Raw genomic sequence first — 17,946 nt, 5'->3', positions numbered from 1 at the left:
TAGCAAGCCCGCGGCACTCTAGGTAACAGCCAGCGAGTGTACTGACACCTAGCGATTAGAAAATATACAGCGTATAATTAATCTGTTTTATTATTGTTTTGAATTTATTTTAGTTATTTGAAAATTACTTATGTTGCCTTTGAAATGAAGGCACAAGATATGTAATTCTAGTTTATAGTGTGAATATATAGTGTGAAACTCTAGGAACTCACTTTAAGAATAAAATTAAAAGGCAGACACGTGAGTGAACCTTATCAACTGTGGCCCATCCCAAATGGATCCCTAAGACCTCGCAATCTTCCTCTGAGTCCACACTTTTGTGGTATAATGATAATTTGACTGTTAGGTAGAAGTCTGCTTCGGACATCGCTACAGTGTGGGCACAAAGGGGGCATATAAGCCGCAAATGGTGTGCTCGCGAGTAGTCTTCAGAAATCTAAAATGACAAAGTGGACTCCCTACAGACTTTTGGACTTAACAGACCAGTGCCAAGCCATTTGGAACAGGGCCTGTAATGAGTAACACAGAAGGCTGAAACATAAAACAAGAACGACCAAAGTCAAATCGACTGCCATTCCCATGAGCTATTACATCCCGTAACACTGTTCACAGCATTTTTTTTGTTATTTCATTTCTATTCAATTAACATTTACTATTTCATCTGTTTTATTTTTGAATAAATTATTTCTAGTAATGTGTCCCCAGAGAATTATTGCTGGTCAAGGCGCATCCCTTAATTAAGTCTCTTAATTTAAGTAGGCACTGGCACCTCCCCCAGTGCTTCTTTGCTCACAATGCAATGCAAATTTGAATAATTTTCCTCCTCTCACAAAAAGCCTTTTAAAAAAGAACTTTGCATCCATCAGCTTGATTGAGAAACCTAACAGGAATTTTTACAATTACCTCATAATAGTTATCAAATTTGTAAATGCTTCAGCAGTAGAGAAAATAACTAAATTTGCTTTCTCACTATTCTACTCTTTCTTGCTTTTCACAGAGGTTAAAAGTAATAAAGGAGAGATTTCCCCTTTAGACTCTCGGTTTGGAGACAGAATTTCACAGAATCTTTCTTTGAGACCGAGTGCACCCCATTCTACACATAGTTCCACACTACCCCTGCCTGGGAAAGAGCCCACATTCTTTACGAGTAAGTTTATGGTCTTCTATTTACATATACTATTTTAAATGAAGTGATCCAAAAATGTGTTTGGACGTTTGTTTGAATTTGTTTCTCATTTTATTACAAAATATCAACCCAAGTGGCATTTAAGGTTGGGTTCATGTGCACAATACTAGTGTTACTCTGCTAGGACAATGTGAACTTAAGATGATCTGATTTAATTCATTATTTAGATGTTAGAAGACCTTTAAAGAAGGAGCTGCATTATGACTGGATGATAATAAAGGAGTAAATTAATGAAGTAAAACTTAAGTCATGCTGTCAGAACTATACTGATTGAATATGAATTTAACAGAATAAATTACTGACAGAATAATGTTATTTGACTTGTTAGGTGAGCATTGTTCATGAAATACTGAACAATAATATCAAAAATGATATCTCCAATACATTCTTGTTGGTTCTGTTCTGTTTACCCTAAGGGGGGGGGGGGGGGGGACGCTAGCTGACAGAAACGCTAGCTAACACAACAGTGACAATCACATAATTACATAACCCCTTCTGTCTATGCATGTGGCTGTAGAGTAGAATTGTAAGAAAGGCTAGAATCTGTGACTGTACCAAAAATTGTTGGCATCAAATGTTGGCTCTGTCCTATTTTGTGCAATATTTGTGGGTACAATTGTAAATGCAGCAGTTTTACTTCAGCCATGATATTTCTAGTTTTTTTTGGAACATTTTGATTAAAGTAAATGTTACAAATCAAATCAAACAAGAGAATAGGCCCATTCAGATGGCAGTGGATCTGTCATTTAACATGCATTAATATAATTTAAATAATTAATATAATATTATTAACTTCTACTGTCACCAGAAGGGTGGTGGTCATGACTTAATTTTAAATTTACATATACAATTTATAGTAAGTAAATAATAATGATAAATTATATATATTATTTAACTAATGAGTGCATGACCATTGTTGTAAACAGACAAACTATAATTATTATATGCTCTGCTGTTGTAATGGTGGCTGATTAATCGCAATGACAAGAGGAAGGAGAATCCAAAATAAACAATAAACACACAGGAGATATATGGACCAAACTAACGTTTGCTGAGAGATAAGGCAGAGAATCCACTTGCGCGCACGCTTTTAATGACAAAACTCTACAAGTAGACAGGAACATCTGACCCAAAACATGAATACGATCAACCACAGAGAACAGCATACTACGACTAGCAAAACCTAACTAAAATCTAAATAAATATTATGCCCCTTTTCACAAGATGTAATATAAATCTGTGGTGTCCCCAGGATGTGTGTGTTAAATTTAATTAATAAAGAATGACCTATTAGTTCTTCAGTAATTCCTTATTAGTTACGCAGTAAGTAAGAAACAGCATTCCAGAGTGTTACCAACAAAGTTACTGGGTTGTCACTTTTCACGTTTTCTGGGTTGGTAGATGCACCGGGGACCCAATTATAGCACTTAAACAAGGAAAAAGTCAGATTTTCATGATATGTCCCCTTTAACAGAATAGTAGAGTAGCCTAACCCATATACCAATAACCAGCTATATGCATATGCCACAAATACCACATCTTCTAAATATCGCTCGTTAGTTAAAACGAATGGATAGTAATAATAATAATAAAGCTAAGATAAGTAAAGTTAATTTAAAAAAAGCTCTAGTAGCATTCTGTTGCAGATGCCCTTTGGTTTGCTATTTTGTATCTATCAGTCAGACATTTTAAATGTGACTTAAGTGTCCAAATACTATGGCCCATGAGTGACTGTATGTCAACATATACAGCATCCACAATCAAATGCATACATTTCATATGATTTCAATTTCACCTTTTTCAACTTTCTTTTCAATATGAATTAGCTTTTTATCTGCTTTTACAGAATGTGGTGGCGTGCTGACGGATTCTGGGGGGACTCTCAGTTCTCCAAATCATCCAGACTTGTACCCTCCTGATTCTCACTGTGTGTGGGTGATCAGGGTGTCTCCTCCTTTCCTAGTGCAGATCCAAGTGTCATCTCTGGCTATTGAGGGACCCTTTCCTTGCTTGTTTGATTGGCTAGAAGTCAGAGAGGAGACAGAGAAGACATCTGCAGTCACAAGGTTTGCTCACCCTAAGTGGTTTATTGAATCATAAACGACAACCGGAATTGACATGGGGAAACATTTACATTTAAAAAGCCTTTGAATACAGTGCAAGAACTAACATTTGTCAATCCGGATTTACATTTTAATTAATTTCTATTCAACTGAACCACCTCTGTTCAATTTTTATTTTGACTGACTGTTATACAATGTATGCACCTTTAAAGAACTTCGAAAATACCTTAACCCATGTTGGCTGCCCACACCTTAGTACTTAGTTACTTCTTAGTAACACTACAATACAGGTGCACTAATATGCATTAATTAATTCTTAACTAATGCACAGATAATCATGTATTAATGTATGACTCATGAAGAACTTAACCATTATGTAATGATTACTGGATCAGCAACTAATACAGATTCTATATGATTCATAGATCAAGTAATACATGAATTGCTATTAATTAAATGTGTCATCATGTATTAATTCCTTAATAACATTTGGTATCAACTCAAGTCAAGTCAAGTCACCTTTATTAATATAGCGCATTTTATAATACTGATTGTTTCAAAGCAGCTTTACAGTGATAACAGGAAAATAATGCAGCAAAATTTGTTTAGGCTGTACAGCAGATCTAGAAGAAAATAGTGTCATAGTCCAGCTTCAGTAAGTTCAGTGATGGTTCATTTTTGTTATAAAAAAGTAATTAATTTTAGTTCATTTATATACGAACGAACAGTGTATGATTACATAAGTCAGATTGGAACATTCAGAATATTTATCCAGTTCTATCTGGTTGAAGATCGGAGTCATAAAACATAAAACCCATCTTTTTAGAAAAGCCTTTTATGGCTAAAAGTGTTATTTTAATGTTTCTGTTTTTACTCTGTTTTGCATTGTAGCACTTTGAGGTCATTGAATTGATGTAAAGTGCGTTATAAATAAAATGTATTATTATTATTATTATTATTATTATTATTATTATTATCACACCAGTATGGAGATGGGTGTGTTGAGGATCAGTGCCACTGGCTGTCGTGTAAATTACTGTCGTGGCACTGGCAAAGGATGTACGATCTATACTGAATATCTTCATCCGAGCCAAGCAGACTCTCATCGTGGAAACCCTGTCATGCAAGTAATATTATTACACACTGACAAGTTTTTGGTAGCTACACAACAGAAAATTTGCTGCATCTAATTACGTTTTTAAAAAGATGTTTGCATTCAGTATTGTAGTACTGTTACTCAATGTACTGTGAAGTTTTCTCACCGGTGAATGACACATGATGAAATCCAATAACGTTGTCTCTGGTCGACTCGCTTCTGGTCTGTGCACGTCCGTGTTTTGGAGGAAGCATGGCTTTGGACGGCGATTTGATGGGAGAGTGGGATCTTATGCTTTCAATGCTAGTAGCAGGCTAAAGTTAGCATTTCCCAGATGACCTATTGCACTTTTAATTAACAGCAATTATAATCTATTAATCATATAGACTCTTTATTAGTTACTGATGCAGTAATCATTAATTAATGGTTTAGTTCTTCATGAGTCATAAATTAACGTGATTATCGGTGCATTAGTTAAGCATGAATTAAAGCATATTAGTGCAAACATATTGTAAAGCGTTACAAATTCTTCAATAACATAATCACTTTTTGGAAACCCTAGTCAAGGCTGGCTAACTTTTTGTCAATATCGCAAAGTCACTTTTTTCCCTAAAATTTACATTGTTGCAGCACCTATTTTCACATTCTGTGTAAATGCTTTAGTTTTAGTTTTGGTTTCTTTAAGACCCACCTTCCTAAAAGCCCAGTCAGCTGTGATTGGTCTTCATAAAAAAAAGAGAAAAGAATTTGAGAAAAGTTTCATTTTGCCAAAAACATCAACATCCATAGTGCACTTTTGATTTTGGCACCGCCCCTCTGTTTATATAATTTTGCTGACCTTTTTAGCCATACTGAAACAACAATGAATAATTCACATCAGGGGCCCTATCTTGCACCCAGCGCAATTGACTTTGTACACCGACGCATGTATCATTCCTATTTTGCACCCGCGCAAAGCGCGCTTTTCCCTCCACAGAAGCACGTCGCTAAACTAGGGAATGAACTTGCGCTCCCTGGGCGGTTCAGCGCAAAAAAGGAGGCGTGTTCCGGCGCAAACGTTCCTTCATGCTATTTTGCAGGTTTAGAAAACAATTGCGCCACTAACCAGGAAAAAATAGTTTAAAGTCAGTGGCACGTTGCGCATGTTATTCATATGCTATTTTAAGGGCGCATGCTTGGCCATAATCAATGTAGCGTGTGCACAACGCGTCGCGCATACACTTTGATTCTCTCATCTACACAGAAGCAGCAGTTTTCATTTTTGCAAATCATACATTATTACGATAGATAGATAGATAGATGGCAAATCCGCCGTTACAATAGCAATGGAAAAAGCGCGTCTGCTCTTAAAGGGAATGTGAGATGAGGCTCTGATTGGTTTATTTCACGTTACGCCCAAACCACACCTATGAATAATGAAGCTACTTCAGACCAAACCATTTTAGATTTGCGCCTGGCGCAAGAGTCATTTATCCCGCAATAGCAATAGCGCCCAAGACCCGCCCACAAAGTCACTTGCGCTTTGCGCTTGACACTTGCGTTTCAGATCGTTAAAATAGGGCCCCAGGTCTTGAAAATAATTCAAACTGTGAACAAACAAGTGAATTCTATGACAAAGATTATGTCAGGCCCTGTCCTGTTCTAAATGGCACACTTCATTTGCACTAGCTGTCTTGTGGACTTGCAATGGGCGGCATGTGCATGTCCATTATGGCGACAAGATCATAGGGCATCTGACATGCAGTGACAAAGTGGCATGATCCCATTCATTTCAATGGAGAGCTAGCAATTTCCATTGGTGACAGGATGTAAGTGTGTTCAGTGATGGAACAAAGTTGATATAGGTTTACATTTATGTAAATTAAGTGCGACTTTCAGGCACAACAACCTGTAGTGAGGTCAGTAGAGCGCACGTGATCTATCACAACATGATCCTTGATGGCGACAAGATGGGAGTAGTTTTAGCAGTCAGCAATTTTCCTATAATTTATGATATGTCTCTGTGTACATAGTGGTACTTGTTGTGCTGACTTCAAGCCTGAATGGTTTTGTGAGCCCAGCCTGACTGGCACTTTCTTTTTTGTTCATCTTTAATATTAATCTTTAATATGTGTTTTTAGCGACAAGAAAACGGATTGGGTGTCTACAACATGGAAAAACATCCATGAATGTCATTCATATAGTTTACTAGGCAACCAGTAGGGGCAACTCCCACTAGTGGCCTCACCGCCAGCCACTGGCAACATGCAGCGACAAAATCACTGGCAGTGTGAACGCAGCTTTAGTCTGCATATCAATGGCACAAGCCTCTGTTACTAGCTCTAAAATTATGTTTTGGAATTAGCAACGGAGGCTTGGGATGAGATGTGAGAAATTTGTCCTACACACAAAAGCCATGGTAACCACAATATAGCCTAAGCTATATAATTTACTATATTATAAAAAAAATAACGTACATTGACATGGGCGCATTACCACCTTGGATGTGCATTATTTGTCTAATAATTCAATGGCCCGTCATCAGTTATTCCTAAAAAACACTATTATCTATATAAAAAAAAAAAAAAAACACAAGATACATCTTCAACAGACATGGAATATTTTGAAGCTGCATACAAGTAATTTTTTTCTCTACAAGGCTGTTCTTGGCAATCTCTCTCAAACTTTTAATAATTAAGATCCACTTCTTCCTAGATTTTGTGGCAATGTTCCACCACCTACATTGAATACAAATAGCAGTACTGTGTTGGTGTCATTTCACACTGATGGGAATATTGGTGGCAATGGGTTCATTGCACAATACCATTCTATATTACCAGGACAGAGTAAGTATAACTTAAACATATCAACATTATATTCCTTTTAATAGTTTAAAATTGCACATTTTATATATAATAATAAACTCAATAAACTCGATCTCCTGGCACTGCATATCTATCTTTAGCGTGTTCTTTATATAAAAAAAAATCACCTTTTACAAGCATCTGATATGCAATATCCAGTTACATTTCATTGATCGATTTGCAGGAAGTGGAAGAACTTTTCTTGTGTACCATTTTTAGTTTTAGGTGTCCTACTCTGCTTTCTATAGGTAACCAACCAAGATGTTCAAGGCCCTGTGTACACCTGGTATTAAGATGCGTTTTGGTCGATCGGATCACAAGTAGACGAGGGAGACACCTACCCTACCCGTCTCTTTTGTCCACTTTTGGCCACTTCTGTCCTGATTTCTTAAAGGGGAGGGTCTATGGACAGGTAAATGTATGGGATTTCTTAGATCTTTCGGTCTAATGGATGAAATGAACTGACGCAATTCACATATGAACACAACTGGAGACGACAGAAAAACATACGGAGAGCAGCAGCTTTCGTTTCTGCTCTAAAAGCCACAAGAGCATGCCGAACAGTGTGAGTGTCAGGTATGAGGAGAGAACATAGTGCTTGGTACGTTTTTCATCTTCAAACCAAACTTGTGTCTTGGTAAATCCCGTCTGGCTTCTCATAATACGCATTAGGTCAGTAGGTGGAGAGTAGGCATCTTTTGTGGCTGTTTTGTTGGCTGTTTGTGGCGTTTACACTACTAAAGCAATACGGTCAAATGCATATGCGACTGCCTCTGGAAGTAGTCGAAAGTGGACAAGCTCAAAATGTTTTAAACTCTGTTTACACCTGTACATAGCGTCGTCCACTTGTGATCCGATTGACCAAAACGCATCTTAATACCAGGTGTAAATAGAGCCTAAAAGGGAATCCTATGCAATAAAATGCAAATTAATTACTTAAAAATCATACAATGTGATTTTCTGGATTTTTGTTTTAGATTCCGTCACTCACAGTTGAAGAGTACCTATGATAAAAATTACAGACTTCTACATGCTTTGTAAGTGGGAAAGCCTTTTCAATCTATATGTATTTAAAATGGTTGTGGAATCAACTGACCAATACCATTTTAAATAAATTCATATCAATGCATTTTTTTCACTAGCCTAACCCAGGAGTGTCCAAACCTGCTCCTGGAGTTGAGCTCCAACTTGCCTCAACACACCTGCTTGGAAGATTCTATTATGCCTAGTAAGACCTTGATTTGCATGTGTTTAATTGGAGTTGGAGCTATCCAGAAGCTGGATTGGACACACCTGGCCTAACCCTGCACCTAACCCCAAACCTAAACCCAACCTTAACATACTTTAGTTTTAGTTTCAAACATCTAGACCTATACCTGTTGGAATGCTATGCCTAGCAATCAAAGTCAACAAGTTAATGTTTCATACCAGATGCACATAAAAGATAACTTTTATGTATAAAGAGCATGCAACATGAAAGCATAGACTCATGCTATTGATATGCAGTGCCTGGAATGTTTTTGAGATTGTTTTTGTAGACTGTATTGTGGATCTAGCAGTCTGTGTTGTGGGTGACGATATTGAAATAGTCTACAATTTAAATGTATCATATCCAATAAATATGCAATAGTGAAAATTTAATCCGAGTCTAATTATACTGTTTCTACCTTAAACTTTAAAACATTTGAAACTGTTGCTAATACGAGAGCAGCAAGCAGTGAAAATGTATGATATTCTGGGGCCATATTCATAAAACCTTTTAAGGCTAAAAGAAACTTGCCGATTTTCTCTTTTAGGAGAAAATCTTTAAAAATAATGGCCGTGTCAGTCCTAAATTTAGGGCTCCTAAATTTTTGCTCTAAGAGTATTTCATAAAACATTTTAGCACTAAAACCACCACCTAGTCCTAAATCTGTGAAAAGTTAGGAGTAGTCAAGAGGACTCCTAAGTCACTAAACCAAATAACAAACAATCCTAATGGCTATTGCCGGCAATCTGTACACCACTGTACACCATTGAGGCAATAGGCGATAGAGGCTTTGGTGCTGAGCCTTCTCCCCTTATAAATGCAATAAATATTTTGATTTATAGTCAAGTCACCTTTATATAGTGTTTTTTACAATACAGATGGTTTCAAAGCAGCTTTAAAGTGATAACAGGAAAATAATGCAACAAAGTTTGTTTCTGCTGTAAAGCAGATCTAGAAGAATAAATCATCACAGTCCAGCTTAAGTAAGTTCAGTGATGGTTCATTTTTGTTATTTTAGTTCATTTATATATATAGCTGCTCTGGTGAAAACAGTGATGTCATCATCCAGCTCAGTTCAGTTCTCATATAATGGTGTCAATGCAGGCAGATCAATAATATTGTTTTAAACTAAGCAAGCCAAAAGCCAAAGGCAACAAAGGGGGCTTTCGCACCGGACTTCCTTTTTATAGTTCCTAGAACTATTGGCGGGAGTACCCGAATTTCAGCATGTTCGCACCACAGGAATGATTTTAGTTCTAGGAACTCCTTTTGGAAGAACTAATTTAGCTCCTACTTCAAAGTAGGGTCTAAACCAGCACTATAGGAACTACCAGTGACGAACGCACACACAAAGAAAAACCGCTGTGTACACACACAGATTATAGCCTATGTATTTACTCCTCAAACTAACTCTACGAACATGAAAAACAGTGATAGATGGGCCTCTTAACCTTTACTCTAAGGAAGAAATCCAACGCAACTTTGCGGGGACCAAGCGAAACACAATTATGTATTTCTGCTCAGCTAGCAACACTGGATATAAGCTAAATTTTATTTATTTTATTATATTATATAAAATAAAAGTCACAACAACAAGCCCGGCTTACGTCACTTCAAAGTTCCTACTTGCCTGGTGTAAATGCAACCAGGAAAATGTTCCTAAGGGAATCATTAGTTCTCAGGGAACCGTCCTGGTGGCGAGTTCCTAGAACTAAGTTCCTAGAACTACCTTGTGTGAAAGCCCCTAATGGCGACAGTGGCAAGGAACCAAAACTCCATCAGGTGACAGAATGGAGAACAAAACCTTGGGAGAAACCAGGCTCAGTTGGGGGGCCAGTTCTCCTGGTTTCTCCCAAGGTTTTTTCTCCATTTTGACATTTATTTTAACGGCGCTGAGAACGCCAGATGCTGAGCACATAGTGCCCTCATTCTCCGTGTTCATTAGTTTACGATCTGTCTAACAGTCCTGTCTAATACGTTATTAGATAGAACTGTTATACATAGAAAGTAGACAGTATATGAAAAGGTATTAGCGTATGCTGTGTGTTTGATGTCCAGTGTTGAAACAACTGTACGGTGAAACAACTGCCCCAGTTCACACTTACAAATTATTAGATAGAGTAAAAGAGTAAAATAAGCCTATTTGCCGTGCTGTCCGAGGGGATCGAGGGCTCTGAGCTCGGAATTTATCCCAAACACTGAGTACTCCCCCATATCCCCGGCTGGGCTGAGAGTGAGTCATGGGGGTGGCGGGGATGCAGAAAACGGTGAGTCGGCTGTGTATACAGTTTCTGTGCCTCCTCTCGAGCTGATTAGATAGTGCTCCTCCCGAACTATATTTATAAAACATAATTTGTCGCTTGAATTTAGCAATCTATCGAGATTCAGACATGTAAGAGGCTGACAATTAGCTGAACATAAACTTGTTTAATTAGTGACGCTTAGCCTGCTTTTTAAAATCTTTATTTGAATATGGCAACATTCATATTTTAAAACCTTTATTTGAATATGGCAACATGATACATAGTTCTACAATATATTTCTATGATTAAATCATTGACAGAGACCAACCAGCCAATCATAGTTAGTAAGCGTGTTGACATCATCCATAGCAACGAGGTCAACCCCGCCCCTATTCTTACTTTAAGACTTCTCTATATTCCTTTGTAAAAGTTGGTCTCGGCAGCTTTGTGAATAGGTTTTAAGAGAAAACTCTTACCTAAGAACTTTTACTGCTATTTAGAACTCTTTGTGGTAAGATAAAATGTTTTGTGAATATGGCCCCTGATCACAAATACTAAAAAATGTCACATGGTGTGTTTTAAACTAAATTTTTCTGTTTATGTACTAAAGTTTTCTCTCTGCATGCAATCAGAAAGCTGCTCCAGAGAAGAGTTTATGTGTGATGGTGGTCGTTGCTTACTACCTATTTCCATCTGTGACAGCCACCCAAACTGTCAGGACCACTCAGATGAAGTCAACTGTAGTCAGAAGCACAAAGGTTAGAGTAATAAAGTCACTACACAAATTGTGATACTTCTAGTCTCTTATCTCACTTGAAAGTAAAAACCATAATGGATGCAATCTTTTGATTCTTAGAATGTGGAGGAAAAATAACAGGAGAATATGGATCATTGTCCAGTCCAAACCATCCAAAGCCTTACCCACATCAACAGGTAAATGTTTTATTAACTGCTACCACTGTAAATCAGTTCCTGAATCTGAATACTATATAGCATAAACTTTGCAAACAAAAACAGATATGTTCTGACAAGGGTGCAGACAAACTCCTACAAATGCATATGCAATAAGGTCAGCCGCAAAAATAACTGTGTCCATGCCTTTTCATCACTAATTTTTCACTGTGTGTCTAATAAATCCTGACAGTAGTTTTCTTAACACCAAAAGAGGGTTTGCACTTGCAAAAGCTGTTAGTAAATCTGGCCTATAGTGTTTTTGCTATTCACTCAACAATTAAACACCTGCATAACACTGTACCCTTAGTTATACCTGGAGAACAGAATGTACTGTGATTAAACTCTATAATCATTCAATGTCCTTGTTCTTTAAACTGAACTTAGTACAATGAACAGTCAAACAGTTTCTTTAGGCAGATTATCACAAAGATCAATAAGATTCCCCTTAGAAGCATTATCATGGTCAGTTTGACATTTGGCCAACATAATGCCCCCAATGTATTACACAGGACCATCTTTGATGACAACACCAGATGTTTACTTCTTTACTTCAAAAGCATTTGAAAGGGAGGCAAGTGCCTCCCTTTCAATTTGGACATGATTTTGCTCTGCTTTGCTCAACATTCTCTAAGCAAAAGCTATTGGTTTTCTTGGCCGTCCGGGAGTATGCGAGAAATGATGGCATCAACAACATACAGCGATGCATCACAGATTACTCTGACTGGAAACTTTGAATTGTAAAGTGTCAAAACCTTTCGCCTTGTCAAACACAGCCTCACAATCAGGAGACCATAACCGCTGCTTCCCTTTGCATTGAAGAGCTTTGAGGGGAAGCTAGCACAGATGCAAGATTGGGGATACATCTACTGTAATAGTTTATAAGTCTTAGAAATTAACCTGAATGATGTACTTTGGTACAGGTACATCCATGATTGCCCTGGACTTATCTGGTGACTTATGAAGACCCTGTGCTTCTATGAAGTGCCCCAAGTACTCAAGCAAATCCTTTAAAAAATGCATACATTTCTCACATTGGACACATAGACCAAACTCTTTCAGATTGTAGAGAACTGCATCTGCATTCCTGAGATGTTTCTGATCATCTGACACAGTCATTAATATATTGTCTGGATCACAATGAACGTTAAGAAAAAAAAAAAGAAAAAAAAACAGAGTCATATGAAAATTTAATTCACCCTGCACTATACTGAAAACACAATATTAACACATTATTTGATGATTCACTTTGTGAATTTAATTTATTTTTGAAAATATACACTCATTTCAAATCTGAAGACTGCAACACACTCCAAAAAAGTTGGGACAGTCGACTTTTTACCACTGTGTAACATCACCTTTTCTTTTATTAACACTTATTAAGCGTTTGGGCACTGAAGAGAACAATGGATGAGAACAAAAAACAATGGATGAGAACAAAAAAGAGAACAATGGATGCTTCTATAATGAACAACTATAGACCTATTTCAAATCTCCCTTTTATAGCCAAGATTATTGAGAAGGCTGTTTTTATTCAACTAAATGAGTTTGTGACTTCAAGTGGTCTTTTAGATAAATTTCAGTCAGGTTTTCGACCACAACATAGTACTGAAACTGCCCTAATTAAAGTTTCAAATGATATACGGCTGAATACTGATTCTGGTAAAATAACAGTTCTGGTTCTATTAGATCTCAGTGCAGCATTTGACACTGTAGATCATAGAACTCTTATAGATAGGCTGGAAAACTGGGTAGGAGTCTCTGGGACAGTCCTTGATTGGTTCAGGTCGTACCTGTATGGTCGGAATTACTTTGTTACCATCGGAAACTCTGAATCTGATAGGGTTGGCATGACATGCGGAGTTCCACAGGGATCAGTTCTTGGACCGCTTCTGTTTAATCTCTATATGTTACCTTTAGGCCAGATTCTACATAACAATAACATTAATTACCATAGTTACGCTGATGACACTCAAATATATATGGCTCTTAATTCTGATGATAACAGTTCAATAGATTCTTTATGCCACTGTATAGACCAAATAAAAACCTGGATGAATCTAAATTTTTTACAACTAAACCAAGATAAAACTGAGGTTATTGTGTTTGGCAACAAAAATAAAAGAACAAGTATTATTAAAGAATTAGATTCTCGGGCATTTAAAACAAGGGATCAAGTGCGTAATCTTGGTGTTATAATAGATTCAGATTTTACATTTAACAGCCATATCAGAGCGGTCACCAAAACAGCATTCTATCATTTGAAAAATATTTCTAGAATCAAAGGCTTGGTGCCTCAAAAAGACCTAGAGAAACTCATCCATGCTTTTATTTCAAGTAGGGTTGATTACTGTAATGGCTTATTAACCGGACTTCCGAAAAAGACTTTAAAGCAGCTCCAGCTCATCCAGAATGCTGCTGCTAGATTATTAACCGGGACTAAGAAAATAGAGCACATCACTCCAGTCCTTAAAACTTTACATTGGCTCCCAATCAGTTATAGAATAGTTTTTAAAGTAATGCTTTTAGTTTATAAAGCGCTAAATTGCTTAGGACCTGAATACATTTCGGAAATGTTTGAAAAATATAAACCAAGCAGGACTCTTAGATCAATGAACTCAGGTCAGCTAGTGGAGCGAAGAGTTAGAACAAAACATGGAGAAGCTGCGTTTAGCGTCTCTGCTGTACACGACTGGAACAAATTACCAGAAGATGTTAGATGCGTCCCAAATGTGTTGATTTTTAAATCTAAATTAAAAACATTTATTTTTTCACGTGCTTATGATTGAGCTCTTAAACCTTGCTATACTGTTCAGGCCAAAATATTATGTTTTTATTTGTTTTTTATTATTTTTCTTTGTAAAGCACATTGAATTGCTTTGATGTTTGAATTGTGCTATATAAATAAATTTTGATTTGATTTGATTTGATTTGAAGACAGTTGGTTAAGTTTAGCAAGCAGAATTTTCCCCCATTCATCCATTATGCATTTCTTCAGCTGCGCAACTGTACGGGGCTGATAACAGCTTGGATGGTCCTTTTCCTCTTTGGCCCGGAGAACACGACAACTGTTTTGTCCAAAAACTATTTGAAATGTTGACTCGGACCACAAAACACGATTCCACTTTGCTACTGTCCATCTCAGATGAGACCGAGGCCAGAGAAGTCGGCGGCGCTTCTGGACAGTGTTGATGTATGCCTTCTGCTTTGCATGGTAAAGCCTTAACTTGCATCTGTGGATGCAGCGGTGAATGGTGTTGACTGACAAAGGTTTACCAAAGTATTCCCAAGCCCATGTCAGGATATCCATTACAGACTCATGACGGTTTTTAAGACAGTGACGTCTGAGGGATCGGAGATCACGCGCATTCAGAAGTGGTTTTTGGTCTTGCCCTTTACGCACCAAGATTTGACCGGTTTCCTTCCTTCTTTTAATTATACTATGTACTGTAGAAGGTGAAATGTCCCAAATCCTACCGATTTGTCTTTGGGGAATGTTGTTCTCAAAGTGATTATTTGCTGACGTATCTGTTGGCAGATTGGCAAGCTTCGACCCATCCTTGCTCTTGAAGGACTAGGCATTTTTTAAAGGCTTCTTATATATAAGGTAATTCCTGTTATGAGAGTTATGGGAAAGTTGCCCTCCGCAATATGGCGGCGCCGTTGACGTACGATCCAGCGGCCAATAGGGCGTCTATGTCTATGCGTAAGACCTTCGTTCATCTTCGCAACACAAATTAAGATATTTTTTATGAAATCCAATGGCTCAGGGGGGGTCCATTGACAGCTATTTAATTAACACTTTGAAGGCCCAAAAAGGTAGGAAAGACATCATTAAAATAGTCAATGTGACTACAGTGGTTCAACCTTAATTTTATGAAGCGACGAGAAAACTTTTTGAAAAAACAAAATATCGACTTTATTCAGTAATTTCTTCTCTTCTGTATCAGTCTCCGTCGCGCGTTCTGACATATGACCTACAAGCAGAGGAAGACGCACGCAAGGTTGAACCACTGTAGTTGAAATTATGCGGATATGTTTTTGTGAACTTTCAGTTTCTACCCTGTTTCTGATCCTCTGATTTAAAACACTCAGGCCTGGTTTCACAGACAGGTCTTAGATTAAGTCAGAATTAGGCCTTAGTTCACTTACAGCATTTAAGTAGCATTCATAAACGTGCCTTAGAAAAAAAACCATAACTGGTGTGCATCTTGAGACAAAACAATGGCACAGGCATATTTTAAGATATGCCACTGCAAGTTGCTTTCAGTTAAAGCTGCTCAAACATGCATTTTAGTTTGGGACTAGGCTTAAACCTTGTCTGTGAAACCAGGGGTCAGTTTTTAAAAGGCATGTCTCTTTTAAGATTTCAATGTAAATACCCACTGCTATGATTGGGAAATATCTTGGTATATGAAATAAGTATTACATATGGAGCTGTTGACCAGTCCTGCCAACCTGGCTGTGCTACAAGCAGAGGGACACTGTACCCTTAGTTATACCTGGAGAACAGAATGTACTGTGATTAAACTCTATAATCATGCAATGTCCTTGTTCTATTAATGTCTTTGATCTATTAGCGTATTGGTTCAGTAGGCCAACTATTCAGTAACTATTATTTGTTTCTGTTGCATGACTGTTTCTATTATATTACTTTAAGTTATCTCTACTACTTAATGTTTGACTGCTCTCTTATAGTTGTGTACGTGGCAAATATCTGTGGAAGATGGACAAGTTGTTAGACTAGGCTTTCAGAATTTCAGTCTGGAAACGCAGGATGTCTGCGAGTTTGACTATGTGGAGGTTTACGACAGTACAGACACGGTTCCCAACACTGTGCTGGGGAGGTGAGAATACTTCACTACGTTTTTTGCTTCTTTTTGTCTACATTTCAAAACTTCTTTTCTAAAATTCATCACTACATAGTCTAACATATTTGAATAGAATTTTTATCAACTACATTATGTGCATTATCTTGAAGCTTACTTTAATTGTGTTATAGAGCAGCTAAATGACCTTTCTTCAGGGAGAGTTGTATTTGATGAACTGGAACAATTAAACAGTTGTTAAACGCTGTCAGGAGACAGCGCAGAATGACAGCAATTGATCCTTTAGACTGTGATGATGCATTTCTGCAGTAACAATATCAGCTATGGTCCCCCATGTACCTCTCTCTATACAAGTTTACCCCGCCACACTCCAAACCCAGAATTGGGTTATTCTAAAGTGAAAAACATGATAACACTCTAGTAATGACTGAAATCAGGGTACGCTTTTGAGTTTTTTGTAAGGTTTTGGATAGTAATGGCTTCTGATGGATTTGGAAACACTTGAGCATTACTAGTGGGTTACTATGATTTTCACTTTAGAATACTGATCCAAATAATTAGTAATTCATTCTAAAGGATTTGGTAATATTTGAGTCATTACTAGTGGGTTACCACGACCTTTACTTTAGAGTTAATTATATATTATGCAATATTCACATTAATTATGAACCTGTATATATTAGTTCTTAGTAGTCCTCTGGGAGGTATGAAAAAAATAGTAGTTACTGATTAGCTAATAGTGAATTACCTCATCCGACTGAGTGCTATTACTTGCTAATTTGTTAATCAGTTTCTTGTTAATAAAAAGTTAATAGCAGCTAATAGTAGAATGTTAATAGTGCGTTACTCATTTGTTCCTGTGTAGTTACCCTGTTGTACATAAACTCCCATTCCTCAACACACACACTTAACACAGAAGCAAAAGAAGTCACAGTATTTCTGACATACTAATCCTAACCATCACACAGTCCTTTCTGCATTTTTATAATGAATTCTTCACTTCAATATATTATGCACCACTATCATTCAGGTATTGTGGTTCAGCGCTGCCTCCCGATCTGACCTCTTCTGGACCTGTGATGACTGTTGTGTTTGTGGCAGATGACGGTGTTGCTGACAGTGGTTTTTATGCATCATTTAAGGCCATATCTCTTTCAGAAAGTGAGTACCACAAGACTCCACAGCTTTTGTCAGTTTAAAATTTTGTCAACACTTTGTGAACCTCTATGTTTGTAAAGCTCTGTAAAGTTTGTCAGTTTGTAAAGCTGCACTGCGTCATGTCTTTCTGCTTTAAGGAACATGCAGTCCAACACAGTTTGCCTGTGGCTCTGGGGAGTGTCTTCACCAGGACTGGCGGTGTGATGGATGGAATGACTGCGCAGACGGTGCAGATGAGCATGACTGCATTAACTCTACCTACCCTCCTTTCAGTGAGAATATATAAATATTAGCGCTGTCGATTCAATGCATTAACTTAATAAATTAG

At 37.4% G+C, this 17,946-nt stretch overlaps 1 protein-coding gene across 1 annotated transcript in view; it reads left to right on the top strand.

Moving 5' to 3' along the window:
• mfrp (membrane frizzled-related protein) overlaps nt 1-17,946 on the top strand; it is a 92,828-nt gene that overhangs the window by 71,928 nt on the left and 2,954 nt on the right. Inside the window, exons 4-11 of the mRNA XM_084125902.1 lie at nt 998-1,147; nt 3,033-3,252; nt 7,040-7,170; nt 11,313-11,438; nt 11,537-11,613; nt 16,330-16,478; nt 17,491-17,621; nt 17,756-17,890. Of these exons, the coding sequence (XP_083982028.1) occupies nt 998-1,147; nt 3,033-3,252; nt 7,040-7,170; nt 11,313-11,438; nt 11,537-11,613; nt 16,330-16,478; nt 17,491-17,621; nt 17,756-17,890 (1,119 nt within the window). The remainder of the gene's footprint in view (nt 1-997; nt 1,148-3,032; nt 3,253-7,039; nt 7,171-11,312; nt 11,439-11,536; nt 11,614-16,329; nt 16,479-17,490; nt 17,622-17,755; nt 17,891-17,946) is intronic.

The sequence above is a fragment of the Abramis brama genome (assembly GCF_963993115.1).
Source record: "Abramis brama genome assembly, chromosome: 10".
In the NCBI taxonomy this organism is placed as follows: domain Eukaryota; kingdom Metazoa; phylum Chordata; class Actinopteri; order Cypriniformes; family Leuciscidae; genus Abramis; species Abramis brama.
Note: the sequence above shows the minus strand (reverse complement) of the source record. Positions and strands in the feature narration are given on the sequence as shown.